This window comes from Vanessa atalanta, chromosome 17, assembly GCF_905147765.1.
Source record: "Vanessa atalanta chromosome 17, ilVanAtal1.2, whole genome shotgun sequence".
In the NCBI taxonomy this organism is placed as follows: Eukaryota; Metazoa; Arthropoda; class Insecta; order Lepidoptera; family Nymphalidae; genus Vanessa; species Vanessa atalanta.
This window is the reverse complement of record NC_061887.1, coordinates 707,955-734,178: the sequence shown is the minus strand read 5'-3', so window position 1 is coordinate 734,178 and position 26,224 is coordinate 707,955. Positions and strand designations below refer to the sequence as shown.

The 26,224-nt window shown below is 34.9% G+C and overlaps 4 protein-coding genes across 5 annotated transcripts; 1 reads left to right on the top strand and 3 right to left on the bottom strand.

Annotated features, from left to right (window-relative positions):
• Nucleotides 1–686: 686 nt before the first annotated feature.
• On the bottom strand, nucleotides 687–12,272 carry LOC125070516 (focadhesin). Of its 2 annotated transcripts, XM_047680414.1 has the most exons (20): nucleotides 11,940–12,272; nucleotides 11,430–11,633; nucleotides 11,169–11,328; nucleotides 10,721–10,863; nucleotides 9,991–10,142; nucleotides 9,124–9,680; nucleotides 8,332–8,436; nucleotides 7,541–7,653; nucleotides 6,970–7,173; nucleotides 6,492–6,684; nucleotides 6,129–6,222; nucleotides 5,490–5,692; nucleotides 5,033–5,275; nucleotides 4,399–4,668; nucleotides 3,330–3,520; nucleotides 2,947–3,066; nucleotides 2,674–2,851; nucleotides 2,315–2,442; nucleotides 2,081–2,109; nucleotides 1,352–1,464 (listed from the first exon to the last, which is right to left on the bottom strand). In XM_047680414.1, the coding sequence occupies exons 1-19, from the start codon at nucleotides 12,218–12,220 to the stop codon at nucleotides 2,088–2,090; spliced, it is 3,561 nt and encodes a 1,186-aa protein (XP_047536370.1). In that variant the 5' UTR covers nucleotides 12,221–12,272; the 3' UTR covers nucleotides 1,352–1,464; nucleotides 2,081–2,087. The 2 variants fall into 2 exon arrangements, with proteins under 2 accessions (XP_047536369.1, XP_047536370.1); XM_047680413.1 differs by lacking the exon at nucleotides 2,081–2,109 and having other exon boundaries at nucleotides 687–1,464.
• A 400-nt stretch (nucleotides 12,273–12,672) lies between these two features.
• LOC125070402 (probable protein BRICK1-B) lies at nucleotides 12,673–14,421 on the top strand. The gene is made up of 3 exons (XM_047680261.1): nucleotides 12,673–12,941; nucleotides 13,303–13,385; nucleotides 13,708–14,421. The coding sequence occupies exons 1-3, from the start codon at nucleotides 12,821–12,823 to the stop codon at nucleotides 13,732–13,734; spliced, it is 231 nt and encodes a 76-aa protein (XP_047536217.1). The 5' UTR covers nucleotides 12,673–12,820; the 3' UTR covers nucleotides 13,735–14,421.
• Nucleotides 14,422–15,487: 1,066 nt separating this feature from the next.
• Nucleotides 15,488–18,680, bottom strand: LOC125070412 (3-ketoacyl-CoA thiolase, mitochondrial-like). The gene is made up of 8 exons (XM_047680276.1): nucleotides 18,610–18,680; nucleotides 18,166–18,332; nucleotides 17,961–18,092; nucleotides 17,465–17,729; nucleotides 17,041–17,216; nucleotides 16,613–16,813; nucleotides 16,063–16,217; nucleotides 15,488–15,661 (listed from the first exon to the last, which is right to left on the bottom strand). Exons 1-8 carry the CDS (start codon nucleotides 18,626–18,628, stop codon nucleotides 15,580–15,582), a joined length of 1,197 nt encoding a protein of 398 aa, XP_047536232.1. The 5' UTR covers nucleotides 18,629–18,680; the 3' UTR covers nucleotides 15,488–15,579.
• Nucleotides 18,681–19,344: 664 nt separating this feature from the next.
• LOC125070208 (3-ketoacyl-CoA thiolase, mitochondrial-like) lies at nucleotides 19,345–25,864 on the bottom strand. Its single transcript, XM_047679966.1, has 8 exons — nucleotides 25,767–25,864; nucleotides 22,066–22,232; nucleotides 21,563–21,697; nucleotides 21,215–21,479; nucleotides 20,957–21,132; nucleotides 20,251–20,451; nucleotides 19,668–19,822; nucleotides 19,345–19,503 (listed from the first exon to the last, which is right to left on the bottom strand). Exons 1-8 carry the CDS (start codon nucleotides 25,786–25,788, stop codon nucleotides 19,422–19,424), a joined length of 1,203 nt encoding a protein of 400 aa, XP_047535922.1. The 5' UTR covers nucleotides 25,789–25,864; the 3' UTR covers nucleotides 19,345–19,421.
• Between the last annotated feature and the right edge of the window lie 360 nt (nucleotides 25,865–26,224).

Here is a 26,224-nt window from a genome sequence, read left to right as displayed (position 1 = left end):
TTATAATTCATCTCGTGCTCGGCGGTGAAGGAAAACATCGTGAGGAAACCTGCATGTGTCTAATTTCAACGAAATTCTGCCACATGTGTATTCCGCCAACCCGCATTGGAGCAGCGTGGTGGTATATGCCCCAAACCTTCTCCTCAAAGGGAGAGGAGGCCTTTATCCCAGCAGTGGGACATTTACGGGCTGCTAATGTAAAAATGTAAAAAATAAAACTATCATACATGAGTTAAGAATAGCTTCATTTAAATAATATATGAAGTTATGTAGAAAGAACTCATACTTCTCTCTTTTATTTAGCGTAAATTTAAATAAAAATAGCTTAGATTTGTTTATGTAATTACTTGAACTTATTTAGTGCGCATGTGTGCGTATCATTATAAAACATCCATACTATATTTATTAGTATTTAGATATTTTAATCAGTCTCACCGATAGGACATTTAGCTACATACTATAAACATGTTGTTTGTAATGACATTTTTATAAGATTTTTAGTGTTCCACAGATAAAAAATCTATATGTTATAATAATAAGTCTAGTAATAATTATAAAAAGTGATCTCTATGTAAAATATAATCAATGAATGTTAACACGATATAATGAAATAAAAAACATTTTAGTATATATTATTGTTTTATTAAACATTTATGATCGATTGGATACAATATTGTCATCTTTTTTTCCATTTAAAAGCGATTCGTATTTTAGTGTATTTTATAAAGAATAACAATGTCAAATATCTTTAATAATATAATAGTAATAACTTTAAACTTGTGTCATTTACATAATAAGTGGTAATCAATCAATTTTGGTGTATTTGGTTAGGGAAGAACTATTGAATAAAACTTTTAATTGGTATAGATATTTTGAAAAATTAACCTTAAAAAAATAGGATTTGTCTCAGGCAAATGTTAAATTCAGTCTTTCACGAAGGTAAGTATGCTATGCCACACTCAAATATTTAACGGGTACTTGAGACTTCTTATAAGACACATGAAATTAAGCACATTGTTTTATCTCTAGTTTTTGAAACGCTCATTAAAGTCTAAATTGATTTAGCTTTAATCTGAATGGCCATTGGTCGGTGACACATGACGCAATAGACGACCAATGAGCGATCAGATTGTAAATTATTCTGGCTAATGTTTTTAGAAACTGAAGGTTACATGATTTTAATTTAGAGAAGCACCAAAGAGGGGAATTACCCGACGATAAGAGATCAATATCTCCCATTTAATTTAAATTAAGAAACCAACCCTTAGATCTTAGATGTTATGTCCCTTGTTCCCGTAATTACACTGTTGTATTTGCTTAGTACTTGGCCAGATTAACATTTAAAAACGTAGTTCATGAATTTTATAAATATCGTAATATAATACATGGCAACACTTTTTAATATCTCATTAACAAGCTTCTGAATCTTCTAACGCGATAGCAGTCTTTCCATGATTCATCTCCCTGTAAAAATATTTTTGTTTGTCAAATTCTTATTATTAATAGGATATAAGCGTTATCACAATATTTATTGCACGTGCATATGTGTTAGTACGGACAACAAAAAATATGTTAAATCTTTGTTTCCGAATAAAAATATTATTAACATTATGTTGATGAAATACTTATTTTAGCGTTGTTATATAAAATGTAATTCGAATGACAGCAGTTACTGTTCCAACATAGCAGGCAAAGTATAAGAATAATAAATTTAACGAGTATGGACTGGAATTTCCTTTGAACGTTACTAAAGCAAAGTTATAACCCCTATTTGCTCCCAACCCGCTATATCCTCTCACGTCAGTATATTTACTGATCAAATAACATCATTAATAAACGCTAAGTGGTGAGTTATTATAGTGACCTTGAACGCGTCTGGGACATTCGTTCCTATTCTCATTTTATTTATTACTTTTATACTTTGAACCTCTATGTAATTAAGGATTAAGTACAGAATAAGCACAATTAGCAGTCTTTAAGCTAAAACTTTGCTTTGTATTAGTGCCGTTGATATTTTTTATGGATTGTAAATTAGCAATGAATAGTTAATAGTAAAGAAGTACTAGAGAAACAAACAAACCATCTCCTTAGATCTCTTCAATATTCCTCCTTTAGCATTGAAAAAGAGAATTAAAATTTATTAAGCACAACGATTTTTTTATACCTAAAGGTGTTACATACTAAATATTCTATTTTAATTTCCAAAATATCCTCATTCTTGTACACAGAATATCAAGATGGGCGACTTTCAAAAGTATTTTCTTAGTTGGAAAAATAACTAAAAATATTCTTCGTATACTTATATTATACTTACATCCTCATCCAGATCTTCTGCGTAGTGAACTGTTCCGTGTGCCTCAGTGCGAGCAGAGCGCGCTGGCAGCAATGCGCCGTGTTCGGCTCCCGGATCGTGTCACGCGTGTGGCACAGCCATTCCAATAACTGCCGCGGTGGGTAGGTGACATGTGAAAAGATACACCATTAAAAAAAAAACTTAATCCGTATTCGCTCCCAAGGAGACCCCTCCGTTGATACGAAAGGATTTTCAATTCGTTTAACTCCAATCTAAAAATGTTATCGTGGACATGTCTCTCACTCGTCGTTGTGAAAGTAAGGTGAGTCATCTAACCGTCAGGGCGGCTAGAGTACAGTCAGTACCGGTCAGCCACTCACCGGCAGCGCGCAGGCGCGCCAGCGGGCGCCCGCGACGAGCGCGGCGGCGGCGGCGGGCAGCGCGCGCCGGAGGGCGCCGCGCGCCGCGTCCGGCTCGAGGGACCAGCAGCCGCTGAACACCAGCACGCTCAGGAAGAACACGTCGCACAGGAACAGCTTCTGCGCCTCGTCCTCCGTCCTACGAGACACGAATGCGTGCGTTTCGATACGGTATAGGAGACCGTTCCGATCGGTACTCAGTGATTTGGTTGACGATGTTAAAACTATATTTACTCGTTAAAAGCGACTTGCGTTCGTGCCAGCAGCTGCAGGAACCAGTCCGTGGTCGATTGCTCGTCGGTGTTGGCGGCCTGTAGCGCCGGCAATATGCAGCGAAGGAAGTTCTCTTGTTCCCTTTTGAAGTGCAGACATTTTTTTTCAGTAATTGAATAGTTAAAATCAAAATATAAAGAACTAAAAAAATATATTAAAGCGATACAATCTCGTACATTAACATAATATTACCGTGAATTATAAATAGCTTATCTATGTATGTATATCTGACTGCCTAGTTGGTCTAGTCGCTATACGTACGAGGCCGCAGATCTCCATTAAAATAATATTGAGTATTTCTCAATGGAGACCAGCGTGCGCTGAGACTATCATACGGCACTTACGGCGGGCAGGCGGCGTGCGCGTCCACCAGCTCGTTGAGCCACACGAGGCCGCGCGCCGCCAGCGCCGCGCGCACCCGCGCCGCGCGCCGCAGCAGCGCGCCCGACACCTCCCACCAGCCCGCCGGCGACGTCATGCGCTCCAGGTGCTTCGTGGGCAGCCACGCGCACGTCTCCAGGTACGCCGGCCACGCCTGCGCACGGGGCCGCGGTTACGATTGCGGAAGTAGCTCTGGCGCAGCGAACGGAATTTGATGGAATTTAGTATGAGGCGAGCTTGAACCTCGAGGTCCTCACACGAGTCCTAACATCTGACGACCGACCCCTAAAACGCAACCGTAACTGGCACACATTGTCATGTCATTTATAATGAGACGGTTTGGTAAAAGTATGCGATACGTTGATATCGCATGAAAATAAAAACAGACAAAACTACCGTACTAGATTAAATTACGTGAGGCATTCGATTGAGATATTCTTTGGGATCGTTACCGAAATATTATTATCAAAACACAACAGCACTGAGTTTAAAATATATGTATCACGTATATGTCATCTTGAAATTATTTACGACGCGCTGTATCGCAGTTCAGGATTCAACAAGGGTTAATATTAGGTCACTAATCTCTTCTCATCTCTTATTAACAAAGCAGACATCATTATGTTCTGAATTGTAAAACTAAATTCATCTCTCGTTGGAAAAAGGGTATATATTGACCTATTATATTGGTTGTAACTTTACGATCAAGTTAATTCTGTACCATTACTATTAAAAAGTGTCAATAATACTTAAATAAAGAATCCGAATTCTCACTAATGACTTATTAATGACTTACCATATAGCACGCAATCTCACATACAAATGCACATGTACAAATACACACTTACACACACACGCGTACGCACTTGCATACATATAAGACTTTTTATTAGATATATTTTTTTTATTTCTTTATTGTACTTGTTCTGTTATCTGTTCTACCTTGATTAAAAAAAAATAACTATGTTGTTACAGTTTTAAAAACAACTGACGCTTATTTGGTCATTCATTTCAACGGAACGTCAAACTTACCAAATGGTCATCATCAAGAACCGAAAAATAGTTTTCGACGATTTGCGAGAGGAGGGTCCTATTGGCGTCATGTATCCTATCCGACTCCAAACATTCCTTGATAATCCTCAACTGCTTGATGAAGAGCAGCTCCTCGGGGTCCTGACTCGACTTCGGTAGCTGATAGAAGGACTCAGTGAGACAATTCTCGAGAGGTGTTCGGATGTTGTTCGGAGGTACGGTGCGACAGAAGATCGGGAGGTTCTCGAAGAACAGCATTATGTCAGATTCCTGAAAAAATTAATGTTTACAATGATAATATACATGATGTGGAAATTATTGAATCAAATTTACAACACGAGTGACTTAACTAGAGACTACCCCCCGCGCGGAGTTGTCCTGTCCGCTTAGTACTGATAGCATATCTATTACCGTTGCGTCTAGTACGTCTTTAGTGCGAGGTGTGTAGTTAAGTCACACGGTAATGTTGTATTCAAATGAATTAAATGTATGATGATTTTTGGCAAATTGCAAGCTTTTGTTATATACATCCATGCAATATGACAAAAGCTTTTTAACCCTTATATAGTATTGGAGCATATATTATAAATGCCAAGCCGAACAAAATCCGCACAGAAGAGTCGCTTCAACAAACCTCGCTGCGTCCGGGCACGATGTTCTGCAGGAAGTTCTCGATCAAACGTTTGGCAGACACCGAGGTGCTCGCTTGCCTGGCCGCCAGTTTCACGCAGCCTGCCTTCCAGTGATAGCCCCTGTGGAACACTTCGTGGAGGAAACAGAAGTCAAGAGGTGGGAGAGGCTTCGGGTAATCCGCTGAGAGAGTGTGGAGTATGGCTAGAAGAACCGCTTCTGGGTAGTCGTAGGATGGAGAAGTCGCCTGTAATTAAAAAAATATCTTGGTTATATGTTGAGACTTTAAACTGCTTAAAAAACCGTTCCCCTTCCATCCAAGACAACTGACGCCTAACGTACGCTGACACGTGCTACCGTGACAGATGACTGAACTGGACTCAAGACCCACTGGTGAAGTGGGTTCTGGTGGTTTTTAGTGTTATTATAATGAACATATTCCGAAGCTACTGGCGTGGCACCTGTCTCCGGAAGCACTCCATGAGGCCGCGCACGGCGCTGGCGGGCGGCAGATGCGCCAGCGACGGCGGCTCGCGCGCCTGCGGGGCGTACACGCCGCTGCGGTACGACTTGATCTCGCGCTCCATCAACTTCGACACGAGGCGCTGCACGCTCGCCAGAGCGATTTGGTTTGAATTCTTGAATACTTCCGGCCAGACTTCGCCTAGACGATTCAGTGGAAAAAGATCAAGCTCAGGACTTGGTGATGGCTAATCTGGGTAGGTAGCACCTGCTCTTATTTAGAGGGACAGCACTCCAGATACGATAGCTAAGTAATTGTTACGTCTACAGACGTTTAAGGAGCGTCCGAAATACATAAAACTGACAAGAATGACAAAGTCAACAGTAAACTTCCATGAGATGAAAATAAGCAACTGCAAAGGAACTTAATAAAGTATCGACACCGGTCCCATTATATTGCACTAATATTCTGTTTGTGCAAAGTTAACATTGTCAAAATTTAATAATTTATTTTGAATTGAATGATTTTTTTGTCTACCCATCCCTCTTGAGTTATGATAGTTTTCTACAACCACACATTGATATCATTAAACGCCATTAAAGCTGTTTTGTTTGTGAGCATTTCAAAACATACTTACAAGGCACATAGTCGAGTACATCCTCAGGTTTCCGAGCCGCGTCTGCGGGCGTCTTACAGTACGATGGCGGCAGTTTGACTGTACGTCGGTAGATCTGTTACACACACATAAATACTAGCTTAAAGCTATTTCACTAGCCGCTTAAATGTTATTGACATACGAACAACGCCTACGATCATTGTAACCAAGTGGAATAGTTTAAGCGACTACTCCGATTCGGACGTCCTTGTTTTTTTGGCTCTGTAGGTGTATGAGCAAAGTCTCAAAGCCAAAGATCTGTCTGAATATTAAGGCGAAATGGGTAGGTTGCTCCTATCTAGTAACATAAAGTCGTTTTGAGTAAATTATCGCTTCAAGTCCTACCTCGGGTATATCTTTGAGCTTGTAGTCGTCGACCCGGTAGAGCGCCAGCGCGTCGCAGGCGGCGCATAGCACGGCGGGCTCGTCGGCCTCCGCCACGAACTGCCACAGGCGGCGCGCCGCGTCGCACACGAGCTGCTCGAACTCCGCCGACGGCGCGCGCAGCGCCGGGATCTCCGACAGCAGCTTGCACAGGCTGCAAGTCAGGGTTCATGGCGACTTAGCCGATCAGCGTCATGTACATCAAATAACTACTACTAATTCCTAAATCATATGGAAGTCACTACTGCAGTGTAACATTAATTTGTATATTATTTTCGACCCATAGGAGGCCCTTCTTATTCTACTTCTAGCGATAACAGGCTCTCTGAAAAACACAAGTGGTCACATTTATTTAGCTGGGCGAACTGGAAAAACTAACATTTCGCCTGGACGAAATTTTCAATTACCGCTTGTTACCTACGATGGTTCCGAGGAGTACCTGAGCTGGACGGCGGGGCGGGTGTCGCGCGCCAGGCGGGGCTCGATGGCGCGCCAGGCGCCGGGCGGCGCCACGGCACCGGCGCGCCAGAGCTGCGCCAGCGCCGCCAGCGCCAGCGAGCTGGCCGCCGCGCCCGCGCGGTCCGAGCAGCGCGTCAGCAGCGACGATATCACCGACACCAGCTCCAGGCCGTTGCTGGACGGCCTGCGGGCGACACGTTACTCAGACTTATGGCGACGGGCTACAGGAATACGATCGTTAACGTATGCATTCTTAACAAGTTGCTATGCGAGTTGTTGCGAGGCTTCCTGTAGCCTGTCCCAACGGCCATTAGAGGATTAAGAAAAATAAACAATATTTGATATCGAGTTGACACATATTATTGGCTTGAATATTCAATGATATTCGTAATGGATGCCCGAAAAAAGTCATTTAAAAATCGGTAAATAAATTTATAATTTTACCTTTGATAATGAGGGCAATTTTTTTCATACAAGTTTTGCATATTAACTGAATATGCCATAATCATCTCGGGTGTGGCATAATCTCGTAAAAATAAATTATTACTAACCGTAGCTCGCATATCTTCAAAACGGCCTGCGCACGCACCGCGTCAAGTTCCCACTTCAACTCCGCGGGGGAGCTCTCCGACAACGTCTCTTGCAGGTACGGGAAGCAGCGGGCCTGCGCACGCGCATGAGTAAGGTAAAACGTTTCGCGAAATAATAATAGAGTGCCAACCACACTTTAGCTATAAAACAACAATGCTTTATTGTTCTTATAAACTGAATCAATGAAAATGACGTGGTTTGGCAGTATAATGTACTTGCAATTCTATGACAATTGTATGTAATCTAATTTAGGCTGCGGTAGCTAATTTCAAAGCCAAGCCACCTACGTAGGAAATATTATAATCGAGGCGAATATGCGGTGCAGTCACAATACTCTGAATTTTTTCCTAAAAGATCATGTATGGGACCCAAAGTTTACTAGCTTTCCGGGACACTGAAGTGGAAGTACTGGCAACATTCAAATTCCGAGCATTAGGAATTAGTATATTGAGAATTTAGTAAAAAAATCTTATATAACATGTTTGTCTATGAATCAAGAAATAAAATGTTTTCAAAGATGCGTTTATTTCTTCATTTACTGCGGAAAGGCATTGAGGTCTCTTGCCTGTAACTAATAAGTGTATCGATCTAATTCATAGAAGAGGAATCTTTAAAATAACGACGCAGCATATAACACAGACAGACACACATATCTGCACACAAAATTTTGAAAATACAGAGCAACGCATTTAAGACATTTGCCAGTTAAACTCGTAACAAACTTATAATCGTAAGTTGACCTACAGCCTACCTGTGTTTCGGCAAGACTCGTGTAGAGCATGATAAGCAGAGAAATTGGGACGCCTCTTCCAACTTTCAATTTGTTCAGTATCGCTACCAGCGCTGGAACGTTTTCCTGTCAAATGAAATTTTAAAATGCTACCAACTCGTTTCATTTCCTTACTATTATTAATATCATTGAATAAAATGTAGTTAACTAAAGAACCGAGATCGCCACGTGTTGGGAAAGCGTCCTAACCTCAAGAACAATGAATTATCATGTGCTGAATTTAATTGAACAATCCATTACATGCTGAACAAAGAAAATCGTCATGAGGAACATGCATGTATCTAATTTCAATGAAATTCTGCGCAATGTGTATCCAATAGATGAATAGAGAATGAATAGGTTAGTCGACTAGGCGGTGCGAGTGGCATCTGGCATGGCAATTGGTCACAACTCAGGAGTCAGGACTGATGCGTTAGAAAAATCAACGGTTGACATAACCTTGTAACAACGATTTATGAATTTTTAGAAATAGGTATATCGATATATTATTTAAATAAAATAAAATAATAATATTTATTGTAAGTTAATTATATGATTTAGTTTTTAAAGATATTATTAGATACAAATGATACAAAAATCTTTATATTGAATTATTCGCATCTTCAAAGTTACAACATCCATTCTCTCAGTGGCTGGACTTTAGGCTGACTTTTTAGAATCTTAAGTTACTGATTAAAAAATCGTGTGTAAACTTAATAATAATAAAACGTACGTTTTTTATGTACGTTACCAAACTTTTTAAACGATACTCACTTTAGTTGTAGCCATCAATGGCAAACCCTTCAAGCACTCCAACTTTACACTTGGTCGGACATCATTCGCTATTTTATACAATAGTACTGGCAACACCGTCACTGACACTTCCTTCTTCACTCGTACTAAATCGATAATCAGCCTTATACACTTCAAAACAATGTCCAAATTCCCATGCCTGTCCATTACAATCCCTATAAAAAATGTTAGCAGCTCCAATTTCAACTGTTCGTTCGCGTTCAACAAACCTTCGATCCAACTCTTTAATTTGTCCTCATTATCTCTCAATCGTTCCCAGGTATTAAGCAACTTATAATAAACGTACAGTTCTTTGTCGACGTGAACTAGGGCTTGGAAAGTTGCATTCGACTTTAAATTCGCTATTAGAAGGCCCGTGTCTGTATTTTTGGATTCTTGATGTATGTCGACGATTTTGGAGGCTACTTTTAAGGCGTTGTTTGTTAAGTACGATGGTAGATGGAGCCACTGCAGCGATAGTCCGACGAAGGAGTTCAGACATATGGACGAGAATTCATACTTACTAATTATATTAAGACCTGAAAAAAAAATGTAATTTTGACAATTAATGCGTTAGCCCCTGCCGTAAAAGCATAGCAACTCACCCGCTTATTTTATACATATGTGACTATGTGTTATCGCGCTAGACGGTACTTATATAATATTTAAGTAATATTAGATGCTACTCGCGCCTTTAAATTCCCAACCTAAACGCAGGTCAAATATATGTGATGTATACGAATGTGCGCACTAGCAACTTCTCATCGCCGGATTCCTAATGAAAGTTCCTACAAATTCCCGAAGCGATATCCTTATAAACTGTCCAATAATACACGTTCAATTACTCACACAGATTAAACAATTCATGTAGATACAGCGCGGAGGTGTTAATCAAGTTCTGCGCGAGCAACATGACGGTGAAGCCGGCGACCGTTTTCAGTTCGGGCGCGTCCAGCGCACAACACCTTTCGATCAAACTGTAGCAGCCGCGCGGGTCGCGTCTGCAACAAAGTACTTGATCTATAGTGTTGGAGACATTGCTTAACAAGGAAAGAACCGGACAAAGCCAAGCATAGTAAATTATTAAACGATCCTTCGCTTAACTCAGTCAGGAAGTGTTAATAAGGAAAGCAAGGCGTGCAGTTGATAGAAAAACTAAATCTTCTGAGAGATAAAGAGAAAAATAGAAGATTTGGACCTCATAGCAACAACACAACGCGTTTATCCACCCAAAACTTATTATCAACATTTTCAAAATTTACTGGAAATTCTATTCACCGCTGATCACAATATGAATTATCATGACCACAACCACAACTTATATGAGAAAATGAAGAAGTAAAAATTTGAAATATCTCAAGGTATTTGACGTGACGACAATACAAACTAGAGAAAGAGATTAATGGAATAGAGAAACAAATGTCCAGGAACAATTGAATGACAAACTTTCCCAATTATTATAATAAAATAATATTTTCTTTACCATTATATAATGAAAATTCAGAGAAAAATAAGATCAGAATATCTACATATATGTAACAGAAAACACGAAATTCAAAATAGGTAACAGTGGTCTTACCCATGTGTTACTAACTCAGCACAAACTCTCGCGAGCATGGGCATGAGGGCCACCACGTGCTCGCGACGTTGCTGATAGATCGCTGCGTCCGTCACCGCCGAATATGCTGCATATGCTTGCTCTATTTGCTTTGGGTTACAAACCTGTAAAATATACATTTAAAATTAAAAAAACGTTTAAATGATTACAGATGATATGTACTCTGCATTATTTTATTTTTAAACTTTAATGGTTCATCCTTGTAGGTCATACCTAAAATTGCAACTTTTAGAAAACATACTATTATTAACTAGTTTCCGGCCGAAGCTCCACCCGCGTGAAAGAGGGTACAGGTGTTAGTAAAGGAAGGCCTTTTTCGAAGGAGAAGGATATATTGTCAATTTAAATATATGGTCAAAAAATTGCAAGGTATTTTGATTACATTGAACAGTGATAATAATTTCATCACCTGTTGACAACTGATGCAGGAAAGCAATAGTTTGGACTGAGCATCAGACTGAGGTAAGCTCAGCAGCAACTGCCAGGGCCTGATGCTGTGGCTTCGATGTGGGCTACATGTCAGCCAGAGAAACACCGGCCTTAAGAGTTCTAAGCTGTTTGATGCAATTCTAGAAAATATTCAATTAAATTTAAATATAGAAATCATTACTTATAATCCAAAAAATGCATGGCTTGAAGGTTAAAACTAAATATTATATTACAAACTTACGTATACTCAGGGTGTGTACACAGAGCATGCATCTGAGCCAACACATCATCTTCAGCATCTTTATTCTTTTCCAGAACAGTTATGAATGGGTGCTGTGGTGATTTTAGTGAAAACTGACACTTGTATTGTTGTCCAGGAATCAAGCGAGACTTTAGATCCAGAACTAAAAGGCCAGCCATTGTTGATATGATTGCTGAGTAGTTACTGAATAATCATAACAAATTAAATGAGTGCCAAGGTTCTTCCAAGATGTGTAAACAAGCCCTGCAGAGATGTCACCCGACGCTCAAAGTGTCCACAATTCGAAAAGGTAAGGAGAAATTTTCTTGTTACAAACTTGTAAATGGTTATAAGAAAATCCTACTTAAAAACCATATGTAAGGATTATTATTTAATAAATAATATTATATAAAAGATAAGGATTTATTTATCTCTGCTGTGTAGTAAGTAATTTTTAAGGAAAAGCTTTGAACATCGAAAACAAGTGAATGTAAGATGTTTTATACGTACTGTGTGCTTGGAAGTAATGTGACGACAGTTGACATAGTATGGGCTATTTCGAGAACTCCAAGCTCGACCAAGGCCAGCAGCCCCTGACATGCCGTCAAGCTCACCATATTGTCAGGAGAAGCACATTTATCCCTTAAATATTTTAATTCCTCGTTCTCTAACACAAACTTTTGGCGTTCACCAGGCTTATATTTTGATTTTATTGTCGATATTAATTTATCTATCGCATTGACAATTAAAATACTATTATTCGTTTTCAATTTATATTCAATTTCATCCATTGTTGTTATATTAAACTAATTAAATTACAAAAATGTGTAATACACAGCCGGCTCACAGCTGTTCATAAATGTGTCACTTGAAATGTCACATCACAGCTGTTTTTTGACATTTTCGTTAAAAAATAGTCGATTTCAACCTTAATCTTAATTCTTAACATTATGAACAAAATCTTTTTACTATAGACTTAAATTGAAGAATTAGGATGGGTTTTAATGAATTTGATTATAACTATTACGGACTGTACTCAATTATTGAAGGCCATTTGACGGGCTACCAAACTCAATATTTTTTTCTTATATGAACTACAAGATAATCAATTATTATAAAATAATGTTAAATATTCAATGAAAATTTTAAAATAAAAGCATAATTTTCATACGTTATTGCTTATAACTCAACTCTCAAGGCAGAAATTATTTTTAATATGGCATCCCTAAGATGCACAAAATCACTAAATATTAGTTTTTGTGACAACTGACAAACTTGCATGAATGTAGAACATAATTCACTATATCGTATTTGCAATAGCAATAATCGAAAATTTGGAATCCTTAGGCGTGATTTGTGTATCCATAAATCCATATTAAGCCGTAGCAAAAATGTCACAACCACCTCGAGAAACTATACAAAAACAAATCCAGCAAGATTGGGCAAACAGAGAGTACATTGAAGTAATAACAGGAAGCATAAAGAAAATTACTGATTTTCTTAATTCTTTTGGTAAGTGGAAGTAGTGAAAGTGGAAGTGAAAGTTACTGATCATACAGGAATAATTCTTAAATGGAAATAATATATCTGTAATAATTTATGTAGTGTTTGGTTATTTATCTTTTATATTAGTCACTTTCGTTTAATCTAAATGTTGCCAATTCTTTTCGGTATTTGTTATATATTAATCTTTTTTAACCTAACTATTAAACTTGTTGCTTCTTTTTAACCCATTGACACATTTAAAAATATGATTATAATTATAATTGTGTCCATCAGTAACATTAAGAGGTTTTAACCATTAGAATTGCAATTAAAATGTGTTTGTTTTGTTTTTTTGATTTTTATGATATTTTATAAATATGGTTTTCAGATATGTCCTGCAGATCTCGCTTGGCTGCATTACACGAAAAACTAGTTTCATTAGAGAGAAAAATTGACTATTTGGAAGCTTGTGTAAGTATTATATACATGTTGAAGTAATTATATTTAATTCATATAAGTTCCAATTAAATAATAATAGCTGAATAGGTAGCTTTATTAAAAAAAGCTTGCTTTGCATAGATAAACATTAACCATAGGGTAAAAGAAGTTTTTTTTTTTAATTGAAAACTAAAGCTTAAGCAGTTGCATCAAAATTTGTGTCTGTATGACAGAATGACATTGTAAAAGGTTGATAACTCACTATATAATATTGGCTTGATGACAACAAAATATCATAATTACAGTGATGAATGATTATGAAATTAATATGTAATGGTAATTCTTTTTTTTTTAGGTCACTAAAGGAGAGACGCTCACATAAGCAAAGATTTTTTTTTTTGTCTGAAAACTTCAAAGCATTTATTTATGTATATTTAAATCTCAAATGCATTCTTTTCATATCAATACCTTAATTCATGTATGATTAATGTTGTTTAACCTTAATATCTACATTAATCCTTATATTCTATTATCTTAAGTATATTTTAGAATGTATTCAAATGTTTTGATTAGATTAAGGTATTGATATTATTTGTTGTGCCAACTTTACTGCTAAGTTTTATTAATGACTTAGTTTTGACTTTTGCCAGACATGAAACTTAAAAAAAAAAAAAAATAGATTTTTACTGTGCTTGTCATTAAATTGTTCTAAGCTTACTTTTTGTATATTAAAATAAGTTTAATTGACATTTGATTTCAATAATCATGATCAAGCTCTTTGGTGATTTATTTATGAGATTATCGACTGTACATAGAGATTCTCTATGATCGTAGAAGAAAGTGTTCACAAGTATAATATACTGTTTTTACTATTGTGAAAGTTATTTACTCTGGATCTTTCTCGTGTATGAAAGATAAGTGTATACATGTGGTAAAAGGATTTGGTCTGTGTGGATTTATACTTTTGAACTTAACGCCTATTCGCTAGTAATAAAATAAATGCTTTTCAATATGGCTATTGGAAACAAAAAAAAAATCAAACTGTCAACAAGTATGATATAGTATATATACATATTTTATTATTTTAAATTTGAGTATTAAATAATTCCATTGTTTAATAAAATTGCTTTAAAACCTTTTTTGATTGTTTTAATTGAATATATTTTTAAACCACACAATATTTAGAAAACTGTTTTATTTTTACTTTTTCAGAATAATAATACAACTAATAAAAGTGGGATTTTCCATTGTTTTTTATAATTGAAATTACTTACTATCTAATTTCTTTAATTTAACTAACTTGTGGTATTTATTTAAATATCAACTTGAGCATTTATTGAATTATAAAAGTATTGAGTATTAATTAATTTAATTTATTGATTTATAAATAATAATTTGAATGCAAAATATTTAATGTAAAAATAGAATGACATGTTATTTCGTCGCGAAATTAGTCTGCTGTAGTAGTATAATTAAAAAAAAGATTACTCACAAGATTTTAATACATTTTGAAGGACAACATTTATATATAAAGATACTTCTCCACGTAGTTACGCACTAACTTGGATGCTCTTGGATCTATTTTTACTAAAGGATATTTAAAAAAAAATAGCAACGTAATTCGTCTCTAACGTTTCAAGGTCAGTCTAGAGCGTGAGAGCCTGAATAAGTTTGTCACTGTTCCAAAAGTTTTTGTATAAAGGGTTACTTGGGATAAAAGTTAATTCACGTCTCTGAGAATAGTTGTATATTAAAGATTGCACATTTTAACTAATTCGATATTCTGTGTGATGTACTACTTTTTATTCTGCATCCAGAATGCAGGACAAAAAGCATCTAAGCCTGAAATTTAAATTTATGTCTTACATACTCTTTGTTTATGTCAGGCACATATGTATTTCTTGCACATCATAATAATAAGCTTATTTGACAAAACTATACGTGTTGCCTTTTTTTATTGTTGTAATTGGTCTATATTTTGTGATTCTGGATTTAATAGATTTATATTTATACATTTATATATTTATACATTTAATAGATATCAAATTGTTAGGAGTAAATAATATTAGTAAAAAGTAGAAATTTTGTTTATGTCTGAGTCCTTTTATCATTGAAAACGTTTCATTAATATTTTTCTCTCAAATATATTTCCATCCATGTTGTTGATATAACTTTTTTAATTAATATATTAGTTATTACTTATTACACTGTATCATTTTAAAAGTCCTTAGATCGCTTCAAACATAACCGCCAGTCCTTGTCCACCCCCACAGCTGGATACAGCGATTCCCCGCTTCGCTTTAATATGACTGAAACAATTTATTTCCGTTAATATAGTCATTGTAATCATAATAACATATTGTGAAGAAATCACTGTAACTTTTATTTTATCTAATAAGACTCTTATTTGTATATAAATGATCTATCACTTAGATCAGCTCCGTCGACACGTCGGACTTCAATCAAAAAAATTCTTACACCGTCGCTACTATACGGGCAAACGTTTTTAAAGTTGCAATTTGTGTATTTTTGTTATAGGCGAGTCCGCCGAATCGTATGTTTTTTATGAAAAGGATCTTTTAGTGTGTGTATATGAGTTTGCGTGCGCGCGCGTCTGGGTTTCTGTGTGCGTGTGTGTATGTGTGTGTTTGCTAGCGCGCACGCTGGGTGTGTGTATGTGCGCGCGTGTTATCACTGTTATTTATCATACTTAAGATGGTGAACAAGATGAACAGCCATTCGAGCGCCAGTTGCGGCAACAGGGTTCCCGAGCACAAGGGCTCCGCCATTTACGTTGACTTTGCTGTCGTCTATTTTTAGCTCTGTAACAGTAGCCAAAACTTGAGCAGCAAACGTCTCATTTATCTGAAAAAAATAAAAGTAAATGCTGATATAATTATTGTCTAAGTTAGTAGTAGTAAGTCTAAGTATATATTCTGTACTAAGTCTTTTTAGATAGATAGAATTTCACAGGTTTTTTTTTTATGTTATAGGGGGCAAACGAGCAGGAGGCTCACCTGATGGAAAGTGATTACCACCGCCCATGGACATCTGCAACACCAGGGGGGTTACAGGTGTCGTGTTAATGCTCTTAATAAAATTATATTTAAAAGTAATAGCTTCATTTTTGTTAATAAATAATCCACTAGTTTATGGCTCGAACCGGGGTTTAAATAGGACCTCAGAGTCTCCCTACAGTCTTATAAACTAACCACATCCAGCTGAAACTCAGAATGATATATAAATACAATCTACTTCACCTCAAATAAATCGACACTATCAATATTCGTGTCAGTAACTTGTAATAATTTCTTCACAGCCGGTACAGCCGCCAGTCCAGTCTCAAGAGGGTCAACCCCAACAGTAGCCCAGCCCGACACTCTCGCCAGAGGAATCAAGTTGTTACGCTTGACTGTAGCTTCGTTGGCCAGAACGAGAGCTGCGGCCCCGTCTGCAGGGACCTGCGACATTTTGTCCACGATGGATAATGTGTCATAATTTTCTGCCTTTAAGTTTCATTAAATTCCTTCCAAAGTGGTTAAGTAAAACATTTTCAAGTATTTTGATTTTGGTCTCAGTTTTATTACCATTGATAACTTTTAATTTAAAATATATATGTATAGAACAATTATTAAATATTATTAAATCCGCCTTAAATTTAAATCATAACGTCAAATTATTAATTTACCGATGAGTTTAAAGATGTCACCACCGCTCCGTCTTCGAGCAACGGCAGTGATTTAGCCATATTATCTGAAGTCATGTTTACTTCAATGAGTTCATCTTTTTCAATCAAAACCTCCTTTTTTCTTAATATTACTTTCAAACTGGTAAGTTCGTCATTAAAATGTTTTGATTCTTGACCTAAAATCGACAATTGCAATACAAATAAAAGCTTTAGAGAATAATCAATAAGTTTTTCCAATGATTAATGTACAAAATAGTTGACAAAAAAATGTGTGGAATTTTCAACGGTAGCAATGATGCATCGCTCTATATTATTTTAAGGTATATATTAATGATATATGTACTTTTTTATACGATATCGCTACAATGCTGTGAGATATTTGTAACACAGTTATTTAGTTATTTGTTAATTATCATATATTCACCTGCCTTCCACTTCAAATAGCTCTTAAGCGCAAAATCATCTGACATCTCTCTACTTATATTGTATTTTATGGCAATATTTTCTGCCATCTTTTCTAAGCTCAGTCCTGTATAACTATCTAGAAAACGTTTTTTTATATGATCTTCAAAGTGATATGTTGAGCCGAGAGTTGTGCCAAATCGAACGTTGCGTACCAATATAGGCAATGAAGACATAAGTTCCGTTCCTCCTGTTAGACATACGTCAGCAGAACCTGTTAAGATCTCCTATAAAATAGTTAAGAATGTGCAAAACTATCTATGTACGTACGAGTATATGTGAATCACATGCTTCTGAAAAGTCTTTAAATTAAACAACAATATAAGATGTTAGTTTAAACTACACGTACAACCAGGTAATAATGATCTCGCTTACTTCTTAAGAAATTCTCGATTTTTTTTTGTTTAATGTTATTTTATATGTGTTAGATTTACAAATTGTATTATATTACATGTTACCATAACACCAGTGAGAACTGCTTGTAAGCCCGAACCACAAGCCTTATTTACTCCCAATGCTGGCTTGTCAATAGAAACTCCGGCATAAATGCCACAATATCTCGGAGTTTTACCGCCATCGCATTGACTCAGCTGAAATATTAAGTTTTAGCTCAAAATAAAATAAAACATCAAAGTAACATAATGATAATATAAATGAACTAACAAAATTAACATTTCCAACAATCGTACTATCAACTAAAGTTGGATTTAGATTTCCAGAATTTAAAGCATCTTTTGCCGCGGCTGCAAATGCATGTGATGCTGGCAACTCTCGGAGAGAACCGCCATATTTGCAAAATGGCGTTCTTTTCGCGCCAACCACAAAAATACCTGTAAATAGCACAGAAGTTGAGTTTACTATAGCGATGATACCTATCTATATGTACATAATTAAAAATAAATAAGTATTTTATTTTTAAAAAGTTATTTCTTTGATTTATTCAGTACTAGTATCCGATATTGTATGTAGCGAATAGCGATCAATAGTACATTATTAATAATCATTTAAAACAGTATAATTGACTTCAAAATAAAATGTACCTAATCGATGCGTTTCTGCCTTAAAGTAATACTAATAACACAGTTTTTGCAATATTTTAAAACTCACCTTTAGAAGCGAGTGCCATGAAGATACCAAGCGAACTGATAAAAATTGATAAAATATACAGAGGATTTAAAATAACCTCAAAAAGATATGATTGTTGTCACGAGCAAGTTTTAACAAAACAATTTTATCTATAATTGTATAAAATTTTTGTGTTTGCTCACGTATTTGTATATTATAAACAAGTCGTTTATGTGATAGCTTAGCAATGGTATGTTATTTTACTGGAAAATTAGAATATCAAATTATCGTTTTAAATCATCAATATAATATATGAACTACGAACGTAGAATATTTCATTGTTTTGAATGTATTTGATTGTGTTAACTATTCATTTTTATTTATATCATAATTTAATGTTTTTACTTAATAACAATGTAGTTTATTCCGACATTTGTCCGACATTTTAATGGCTTATCTCTAAGAGTATGTAAATAAACTTCAACTAAAGGTTATATTTATTAAATTGTGTGCTAAAACTTTCATATTTCCAATGTAACTGCACGGTAATTACCTATAATTCTAATAGATTGTCGAAATAATATTAATAAAGAGTCATTGTTAACCGAAAGGAAAGTACAACAGTCTGTTGATTTCTTTTTGTGTTAAGTATAGACTATTTATAAAAGGTAATGATAATAAATGATAGCGTAGTTTATTCTGTATAGTCCAATTGACCTGTTTAGTCGAGTATTTCTTTAACAGCGTCGCAAATATTAATAAAACAAATTTGATTGTAACAAATATTTAATACCAAATATAAAAATAACATGTTGATAAAAAATTTACATTTCTCATTCCATTATATAAATAATTCAAACTGCTTCAATAAGCACAGCAATACCTTGTCCACCCCCAATACAAGCTGAACCGATACCTCTTTTTAGACCTCTACGCCTGGAAATAACAATAAAAAATATATATGTATTATGTTAACTAAGGAATATATAATAATAACGCGATCTTAAACTAAATTACCACTTAAACTTAAATATACTACTTGTATCGTTTATTAAGTTATACGATGTTACTTTCTATATTAAAAATGTATAACTATTAACCTCAGTTCATGCGCCAGATGTGCGGTGATTCTGGCACCAGAAGCGGCAAGCGGATGTCCGAGCGCAATAGCTCCACCGTTCACGTTCAGCTTGCTCTGATCTAAGTCCAAGGCCTTGACACATGCGAGAGCCTGGGCTGCAAATGCTTCATTGATCTATATTAATTAATAAAATGTCATAAGTACCTTTATATAACCTTTTTTTTTGTTTGTTGACAAAAATCTTTCTTTAAATTAAAATTATGAGGATGACAGAAGATGATGAAACTTCAAATATATGTTTATGATTTACAGTTGAAACACTTAGACCGTGAAGTAAATTGGAAACATTTAAATTTGTGCGCAATGTGTGCTTTATCACTTGGAGTTATTGTGTCAACTGCCACAAGCCTACTATAGGAGGACTTTGTCTAGATTTTTTAAATTGTGATTCTTGAAATATTTTTTTGGGATTCTCGCCGCTATTACAGGTGGTTAAAATATATTTTTGTTTTAAATTTTGGTTTGCAGTTTCTTAACTAAATCATTATCTTACAATATTATATGATATTCCTATATGATAGTAAAAACATTAAAAAAATCACCTCGATTAAATCTAAATCATTAAGAGTCAATTTAGCAGCGGCGAGTAGACTCTGTATAGCTGGAACTGGCCCGATTCCCATCATGCTGGGGTCGACACCGACGAAGGACCAGCCAATAAGACGGGCCAGTGGGGTCAAACTCTGCTGCTTGACCGCTTCTTCACTTGCCAAGACAAGAGCGCCAGCACCATCATTCACACCCTTGTAGGAAAATATTTAATTTTATTGATTATTATTTTACGACTAATAATATGAGTTACAGAGTCGAATTATTTTTATTTAAGTTCTGTTTAAAAAATTATTATTGAAATCACCTCTGCATAATTAAAATCAGCAATGTTACAATTTAAAAACTGAGTCAACAAAATAAATTTAGATTAAGAAAATACTTTATTAAGTATCGTTTCAGTGTCCAACATCCATGTTCGGAAACAGGACCGTCATTTCCGAGACATAGACGTGTAAGCAAGAAAATTGTAACTCCATCACTGACTGACTGAGATTATATTTGTAGAAAATCCCCAATTTTTTAAATTGTCACAATAACATAATTCAATTTAATTCTGATAAAACTAACCAGGCAGTCACATCGATATCAGCTATCCCAAAAATCATATTCATACAGACCTTTTAATTTTCTTATGATTTTATTCTAAGTAATACAAACAGTTTTAAAAACTCACGATTCTCAAGAAAATAGCCTTACCGAAGAATTTCCTGCAGTGACGACACCGCCTTTCCTGAACAATACTGGCAACTTATGAAGTTGCTCAAGTGTAGTATCTGGACGTGGGTGTTCGTCTTTATCGAAGATAACTTCTTGTTTCTTCAGCTTTACAGGTACTGGTGTTATTTCTGCTTTGAAAACACCGCTATCTTGCGCTGTGTAGGAATGTACATTTGGTTAAGTTACAAGTCATCTGCCTGAATCAGCCAGTTGAGTAGAAATCGATAGATCACTCACCAATTTTCCACCTCTTCTGTGATTGCAATGCGAAATCGTCAACTTCTCCCCTCGTAATACTGTACTTATCAGCTAAATTTTCGGCAGTTTGTGGCATCGTGAAGTTGCAGTATGTGTCTAGTGAACTGGAAGTGAGAGCATCTTCGAAGTCCACTTTAACACCTAAGGGAACCCCGAAACGAACGTTTCTTACAACGAACGGAACAGCTGACATATTTTCTGTTCCACCAGCGAGTGATACTTGAGCGGCTCCTGTTAGAATATCCTAAAAATATCAACAATACAAAATAAATTCTAAATAATGAACAGAGTCATAGCAGTAATGGTCACATTTAAGCTGAGATGTACCTGCGCACTGTTTATAATAGCCTGGAATCCTGAACCACATAATCTGTTTACGCCGAGCGCTGGTTTTTCTTGTGGAACACCAGATTTTAGAGCTGCATGTCGCGGAGCTAGACCACCATCTGAACTCAAACTCAGCTGGAATAATAATAGTATAATTAATGGCATTTATCAGCTGGTTTTTTAAATTCAGACAAGCCACTTTCATATGTGTGACCATTTCTTACAGCTTTAATGTGCCAACAAACACGGAAGATAAGAAGCCATGTCTCTTTGGAGTTTACTATTACATGCACAGTTACGGTTTATTTAATCTTTTATTAAATTCTAAAAAAAAAAGTTTAAAATGTTCCAAATTCCATTTCAACAGATTTTCCTTCAGATTTTTTTTGTGATATTTTTTCGGAAGGAATGTAAATTCTTAGTTTAAAGATAGAATATATAAATAACTAATAAATAATAAGAGAAAAAAACTTTTGAAACATTTTTTAAGTCGTAATACCCACCGTATTGACCAAACCAACGTTGACTGTATCCACTATAGCGGGTGCTACATTACCAGCCTTTAAAGTATCTTTCGCAGTAATCGCTAGAAGATCAGCAGGAGAAATGTTTCGTAACATGCCTCCCATTTTGCCAAACGGAGTTCGTTTTGCTGCCACGATGTACACACCTAGCAAAAATAAAAAAAATAATATAAAAGATATAAAAAAAACTAAATTAGTTTATTTTTATGCGGACGGGCAAATAGTCTTTATGATGGTAAGTTGACACTGCCGCCCATAGACATTGGCGCTGTAAGAAGTATTAACCATACCTTCGGCAAAACATCAGCAATGCGTCACGAAAATTGGGAGATAAGATGCAACGTCTATTGTTCCTGTTGTTATACTAGCTTACTCATCCTTCTAACCAAACTGCTACAGAGACGTAGACGCTAATTCATACATATGTAAAATACTCTATAATACGAATCACATTTACAATTACATTACGAAAAAGCAAAGGCAATTAAGTCCTTTAAGAAAATATACAAGAATATTTTTATTGCACACATTGTAAAAAAGAAATGTTCGATATATTAATGTAATGCGAAGTCATCTCTCTCTATCTAGCACTTCGGAATCTGTGGCTTCATAATAGAGACCAACGAGGCGGTTAGTATTCAATATCATATTTTTATATAATTTTATTTTTTGCATATATATAATTTTCAATATTTATCTATAATATTGACTATGGTAACATTACTCAATACTAAGAAAATCTGTAATGTCTTCTACATATAATTTGATAGAAGTAACGAATATGTAATAAGGTCTTATATACTTCTCTAGGTCTCTCTCTATCTATTATAAAATAAATATGTGCAATATGAATATTAACTAACTTCGTTTTTTTTTTTCAATGTTAATGTTATAATTCGAACAGTTCAAAAACTAGGTCTACTTAACATTTCTACCTAATAATAATGTTGGAGTATTACGTACTGCATAAATTAGTTATCGCATGAAAACAAATGAAAACATTTGAACGAAAATAATTATTTAATATATTCAGTTGATAGTTGTAATTGTAAACGTACGTTTTGTACCAAGTTAGGTGCAGGCAAATAGAATTATTTATCATTGATAAAATACATTATACGATGTGTTTCAAACTTGTTTTTTTATCGAGTATTTAATGGCAAGTTAATAAATAAAATTGGAATTTTACTATATTTCGAAGGCATCCAAATTCTAACAAGCTCAATCAGACAATCTACTTACTACTAAACCAACTTTAAGTATTGAAAACAGTAATCTTTACTTATAACTACGAGATTAACTCTGTCTGTCTGTTGCTCTTTCACGGCCAAACCACTGAAGCGAATTTATTAAAAATGGTATTAAGCAAGCTTGTACCCCAAGGAAAGACATAGGCTACTTTTAATGCTAAACACCTAAACATCCCCTAAAACACGAGCGAAGCCCCGGGCTACAACTAGTTGGATATATTTAAATATTATTTATTAATTTTGTATCATTCATATAAAAAACAGCATCACTAAGATTTCGTGTGTCTAATTTGTGTTTCAAATCAATGTCGAACTCGGTGACGAAGAAAAACATTGTGAAGAGAAGACTTGTATGAATCGAATAAATAAATATATTTATCCACGAATCAGCACTGGAGTAGTGTGGTGAAATGAGTCGTAAACCTTCTCGTCATGTGAATAGGCAGAAATTCAATGTCACTTTTAATCGACAACAGTTGTATTCGTACTTAAAATATTATCAACTTAGCATTAATCTAAAAAAAATATTGCCAATCTAAAGATTTTATATTATCGTTAACATTCGATAAATACCTACTATCGTTAAAAAAAATTTATAGGACTTTGGTCATTGACTATTTGCATCGGTAATTGATGATGTTTTAAATTAGTGCGACTGTGTTTTTCATTTTAACTACGAATATCTTCTTATTTTATTTATCAACTTAAATTGACTACACTAAGCGCAAATGGTAGCTGTAACTCTAATTTCTTGTGGAATTTCTCCCGATTTGGCATTGACAATTGACGTGGTATTTGGTGACCCGTAAGTCCCTTTATTCAATTCACACACACTCATTTTATAAATAATAATGAAAATAAAGTACCTATGGTACAAATATATACTTATTAAACTTAAATATAATAAAACAATTACAGTCATAACACTTATGTCGAAATAAAGTGTTTCTTTTAAAACATTATTATTTAATAACGTAATTTTCAATTTTACTGAAATTTATTGAGACAAATACAATTCATTTTGCATATTTATATAGCTGTGCGGCATACAGCCACTAGCCAGTCAAACTCGAACGTAACAGAGGTCAGTGACTCTGTGGTTCCACAGTACCACAATAGGCTAGTTGACAAAATTTGGAAATTAGTTTAAAACTATAGCTTAGCATCTATTTCACCCCAAAAATATACTATTTTAAGAAAAATAGGTTTTTTATGTTAGTATTTTGAGTTTTTAGAAATGAACTTGAAATTGACCGCGAAAAAGGCCAAGATTGTCATGGCGTCTTGAATGACGTCACACCTCGCGAAACAGCCGTGTTTGTGTATGACAGTCAATTGTGTTTTTTAATAAATAATGAATTCCTCGTATTATAAATACTGTATGGTGCCCCAATGTGAAACTACAACGATAAAAACGCCAGACAAATTATTCATATACGTACCAAACAATAAATAAATACGAATAAAGTGGTTAAATGGCATGGAGGCAAGATGCTCTTATTTTGTCAACTAATTCCACAATTTATTTCTGTGAAGATCATTTCGATGTAAGTATTAAATACAACTTGATATATCTATTTATAAATGTATAGTAAAAGAAATGAATTTAGCAAATATAATATATCACACATAACCTATAAAATGTTAGGACTAGAATAGGATTTTATGATTTGTTTGAGTTAAAATATTATTTTGTTTTATAAAATGTAATAATTCAAACTCTTTTTACTTTTTTAGTTGCCAAATGATATGACTAATTATACAGAGTATCATATTATGGGTAAAGACACAAGTGCGTATGAAACCAGGTTGTATACCAACGAAGTTCGAATGCCAAGAAGATATATGTTGAAAAAACAAAGTTTGTCAATAATCGCAGTGTTTGAAAGATCCAGAACCAAGTAGTACCCCAAGTTTATCTGCCATAATGATAATTGATAGCAACAACGTAGCGTTCCGCGCTTGTTTCGCGAGGTGTGACGTCACGCGACTCTGATTGGTGTTTAATGTCACGTGATTAAATGCCTCATTTTGTCGATTTTATTTTCCAAAAATACAATTAATCTTTTATTATTTTTGTAGAAAAGTTGTTTTTTTATTTACTAATTATCATGATTTATCATTAGAAACTCAAAGCCATCCGATTTATGATTAGTGGAAACAAGCCTATTCCTATGGGTTTATTTATATTTTAATGGGAACAAGTTCATTGCTTAAGTTTAGTTACTTATACCTATGTTTTTCTGTTTTGTTTGTAAACATAACCTCACATAACAAGTATTTAATTAGGTAACGACTTATGAAATCAGTAAATATTAACAATATTAAAACGAACCGGTTTAATAATTAAACAAAAATATAAATACTGACATCGAAAGTAATTTAACTTTGACATTAATTAAGAACGAAATATTGGATTTATTGAAATACCTTTATTAACAGCAACAGCCATCTTTAATATATCACGTAAACAAAACTAAATATGAACAACGTAATCGCTAGCCGGCTGCCGACACGACTTAGCGTGTGATCGGTTTGAAGTGTTTGAGGGAAAATTAATGATAAGCGAGCCCCGCTATATCTAACTTGATTACATGTTTTTAAATTAAATTTAATTATTATGCCAGTTGTTGTCCTAAAACGCTTTTGAACATTATCATTTTATGTTTCAATTTGTACCACTGCTCACAGAAATTGGAGTTGTGCTTCCAACCTTGGGAGCTAATGTACATAACATTGGCTTGTGCCAGTAGTAATATAAATTGGTTTATTTTTACATTACATATTTATATTATTTACATATATTGTATTACCAGTATCGTTTATCGACAATGTTATTATGTAATTTGTAGTTTTATAATAAGTAAAAAAAAAAAAAAATTATAAAT

Coding starts and splice junctions, on each gene's coding strand:
- LOC125070208 (XM_047679966.1), bottom strand. CDS start 25,788: ATGGCTGTTGCTGTTAATAAAG. Junction 21,698..22,065: donor ACGTTGGTTTGGTCAATACG/GTGGGTATTACG, acceptor TTATTATTCCAG/CTGAGTTTGAGTTCAGATGG. Junction 21,480..21,562: donor CTATTATAAACAGTGCGCAG/GTACATCTCAGC, acceptor TGATATTTTTAG/GATATTCTAACAGGAGCCGC.
- LOC125070402 (XM_047680261.1), top strand. CDS start 12,821: ATGTCACAACCACCTCGAGAAACTATACAAAAACAAATCCAGCAAGAT. Junction 12,942..13,302: donor TGATTTTCTTAATTCTTTTG/GTAAGTGGAAGT, acceptor TATGGTTTTCAG/ATATGTCCTGCAGATCTCGC. Junction 13,386..13,707: donor TTGACTATTTGGAAGCTTGT/GTAAGTATTATA, acceptor TTTTTTTTTTAG/GTCACTAAAGGAGAGACGCT.
- LOC125070412 (XM_047680276.1), bottom strand. Junction 17,730..17,960: donor CAGTTCTCACTGGTGTTATG/GTAACATGTAAT, acceptor ACTATTTTATAG/GAGATCTTAACAGGTTCTGC. Junction 16,218..16,612: donor ATAGTGTCGATTTATTTGAG/GTGAAGTAGATT, acceptor TATTTTTTTCAG/ATAAATGAGACGTTTGCTGC.
- LOC125070516 (XM_047680413.1), bottom strand. CDS start 12,220: ATGGATGAAATTGAATATAAATTGAAAACGAATAATAGTATTTTAATT. Junction 10,143..10,720: donor GCTGAGTTAGTAACACATGG/GTAAGACCACTG, acceptor ACTTTGTTGCAG/ACGCGACCCGCGCGGCTGCT. Junction 7,654..8,331: donor CGAGTCTTGCCGAAACACAG/GTAGGCTGTAGG, acceptor GCGCGTGCGCAG/GCCCGCTGCTTCCCGTACCT.